Here is a 3,338-nt window from a genome sequence, read left to right as displayed (position 1 = left end):
ATGGTATGAGTTGCATATGGGCAAAACAAAAAAATCACTTTTTTGTCCCCCCCGATCCTGACATCGGATCTGCACCCCTGAAGTGGAAGCTTGGTTGAACAGGTGTTTCTGAATTGTCTGTTTTACTCCCTGATGAAGGCTTGCTTGAAACGTGTCATAGTCATTTTAAACATTAATTAAAGCTATTTTACTTACTCAAGAGAGTCCCTTGGAGTTTTTCTTTGCTTTTCACATTTTCATATTATTTGAAATACGCATCCAATAAATGTCTGTTCAAACCTTCAAGTTGGTTGTGTTGTGTTAATGCTCATGGTTGAAGAAACCAGGTAAACATACTGGGGGCCAGGCCACAAAGCAGACAACAAGGTTAACATGTAGTATTTCAAAAAACTATTTTATATAAAAAGTATAAATGTGAACAAAGACGTGACAAAAATAGACTCAATGTTCATTATTTATCTTATTGGCTGTAAATGTATACATATTTAAAGATTAATTTAGCCAAGCTAAAGTTGAAGCTATGAACAATTATAATACATCTGCCTCATCCAGCATTTTGAATTAAAATGTGCTACTGCATTGTCTGATGGCATGAAACTATATTTTGTACATTTTGTTTCAGTGAATGTCAGTAACACAGAGGGATTTTTTTTTTGCCTCTTTTCTTCAAATTAATTTTGCACATCTTCATCCTTCAATCTGTGCCACTTTGTAATTAGAGTCTCGACCGGCTCCATCAGTTTTGCGGTGTTCAGTAGCTGTCTCCTTGTGTCGTTTTTAGTCTGGTCGAGTTTCCACTGGGTTCGTAAAAAAATTTCCTTTTTTCTTAATAACTCCTCTGGTTTATCGAAGTCCTGCTCCACTGACTGATGATCTTGTTTGTTCTTTTCCTTGTCAGCTTCCACCTTCTCTAACTGTTTTTTTAGTTGGTTCCTCTGGTTCTCCAGCTCAGCTTTCACCTCCATCAATGTTGTAACCACATCTTCTTTCTGTTGGTCTTTCAGCACGTTATTCTTCACCACCTCAACGTTCTCACCTTGGGGAAAAATACAATGAAAATTCAAACAGCATTTGAAACAACACAAAATGCAACATTGATAAGTTCTTAAGATATTTTTCTTACATATTTACCATGCAAAATTTGACAAAAAGAGAATAACATAGATGCAATACTAATTTTCATCATGTCAAATGCACCAACCCATAAGTAACTTTTTTTTTTTAAGTAATAACTTACGTCTTCCTTTATATATGGTACGAGCAACCATAACACCAATAACACTAAGAGCAGGGTTAATGAAGCTCCATGCCCAACACATGTGATGATACATTGTGGAAATGGGAGCAGCCACATCAGCTGAAATCAGAACACAGTAACAGAAAAATCGGTATATGCATGAACTTTTAAAATAATGATCCTGAATCAGATTCATGCTTTATTTCTGTAGTTTCTTTTAGTGAATTCACCTTGGTCAGACATTTGTAAACATTCTCTGAGAAATGTATGTTTTACACTTAGGTTATACAGGCATGGATTTCAGTCAGACATTTTCAATGATAGAACCACCACTACACATACCTCCACACATGTGTATAAGAATAAGGAAGAAAACAGTGTCATAGGAGAGCGATCCACTGGAGGTCGACAGCATCAGTTTAAATGACAGTACCTCCTTTGGGTTCAACGTTATGTTAGCCTAAAAATATTAAATACATTTCAGCAAGAGAGAGAACGAAAGTGTTAAATGGATGCAGAAAGGTTTATGTAACACAGTATAGTCATAAATTGTTGTTGGTTGTATGTGTATTAACAAGTGAACTCTAGAATATTTTTTTCCAAAACTAGCAAAAATTGTAAAACAACAGTTGATGAATCAATAAATAATTTATTACCCTCTCGTGCTGTGGCTTGTTACCATCTGTCATGTTCACCGGTGACTGCATCTCGTCATAAATCTTAATTGTTTTCTCATTTTGGCCATCAACTGAGCATAAAAAACCAAAAAATAAGTAAATATGTCTGGAAGGTGATCACAAGGTTTCAACAACAATCATGTAATGGCACTTGATGCTGAAAATTCTCATTGTGACCATAACCACAAATAGAAGAGTCTTACATATCCATGTGAGGAGAGCAAAGACAGCCGTAACTAACGGCGGGAGGTCACGCAAAACCATGATGATTCAAGTAGACGTGGGTGAGACAAAACAAGCTGAAATTATAAAACAAAAACAACATGGCTTTAAAGAACACTTCATATGGCTCTTACAGAAAACCATTAACATAGTAATACAGCTGTGATAATAGAAGAATCATGTTTGATTTGTCATTCTGAAACTGAAACAACTCACTCCTGCTAACTTAAAAAAAAACAATCATGCATTCATATATAACACAAACTTTCTGAATATTTTCATTAAATAATGAATAGTTGGATGATCCAATACAGTGAATAAAAGCTCATACCTGGTTGTTGTAACAAAGTCACAGCGTCTTAGCTGCAATATCGGTGTTCGGATACAATAACCTGTACTTTGGTCAGATATAATAAAAGGGTGTGTGTGTGTGTGTGCGTGTGTGTGCGCGTGTTGTTTTCCCCGCCTTTTTACTACAGTTTTTTTTGCATGAATGTAGTTTAGATTTTTGACTGCAAGGCTTTTAATGAAATAAAATGACCTGTATACAGGGTTCAAACTTAACTTTTTTGCTCACTGGCCAACTGGCTAGTGATCTTTAAAAATCTACTGGCCAGAAAGACTTTTTACTGGCCAAAAATTATGTAGGCCTATAGCTGTTTTGTATATTTTTCATTTTGTTGAACTGTTATAATACACTCATAAGCATTTTTAACACATATCATAGCTATTAGCATATTTTTGTGTGGAATAAAGGAGTCAAGTTTGCCTTTTTTCCCTCAAAGGTTTATTTTAGGGATGCACATGGTTAACCGTTTAACCATTAACAAGAACTTGACCGAATAATACTATCAGTTATTTATTTATTAGCTCCTTATGTCGTCAACTCATGGGGGCGTGTCGACATGTGCAGACTTCCACTGCCTTCAGTCATATTTAGTAGCTAAAAGTTTCACAGGAGGACTGACACTGTGCACCATGAAGGAAGATCAGACAATAAATGTAGCCTACACGGACATAGATGTGAATCACCTGTAACAACGGCGCTGCAATAAAAAAAAGACGTGGCAGCTCTCCTGCAGCTCCACAGAGGAGCTGTCAGAGGAGCTCTGCTGCTCCTCTCTCTTCAGTCTAGTGTTTGGCTGCACTTTCAATAAGAAAAGTTCCATATGAGCGCGATCAGCAGAGACAGAGCACAATGG

The 3,338-nt window shown here is 36.3% G+C and overlaps 1 protein-coding gene across 1 annotated transcript; it reads right to left on the bottom strand.

Moving 5' to 3' along the window:
* Positions 1 to 375: 375 nt before the first annotated feature.
* Positions 376 to 2,938, bottom strand: LOC146968395 (uncharacterized). The gene is made up of 5 exons (XM_085759154.1): positions 2,118 to 2,938; positions 1,894 to 1,985; positions 1,580 to 1,697; positions 1,238 to 1,357; positions 376 to 1,036 (listed from the first exon to the last, which is right to left on the bottom strand). The coding sequence occupies exons 1-5, from the start codon at positions 2,176 to 2,178 to the stop codon at positions 672 to 674; spliced, it is 756 nt and encodes a 251-aa protein (XP_085615280.1). The 5' UTR covers positions 2,179 to 2,938; the 3' UTR covers positions 376 to 671.
* Between the last annotated feature and the right edge of the window lie 400 nt (positions 2,939 to 3,338).

Source organism: Trachurus japonicus, chromosome 18 (genome assembly GCF_045865225.1).
Source record: "Trachurus japonicus isolate A0001 chromosome 18, Traja_1.0".
Classification (NCBI taxonomy): Eukaryota; Metazoa; Chordata; class Actinopteri; order Carangiformes; family Carangidae; genus Trachurus; species Trachurus japonicus.
Note: the sequence above shows the minus strand (reverse complement) of the source record. Positions and strands in the feature narration are given on the sequence as shown.

Coding starts and splice junctions, on each gene's coding strand:
- LOC146968395 (XM_085759154.1), bottom strand. CDS start 2,178: ATGGTTTTGCGTGACCTCCCGCCGTTAGTTACGGCTGTCTTTGCTCTC. Junction 1,986..2,117: donor TGCTCTCCTCACATGGATAT/GTAAGACTCTTC, acceptor TTTTATGCTCAG/TTGATGGCCAAAATGAGAAA. Junction 1,358..1,579: donor TCTTATACACATGTGTGGAG/GTATGTGTAGTG, acceptor TTCTGATTTCAG/CTGATGTGGCTGCTCCCATT.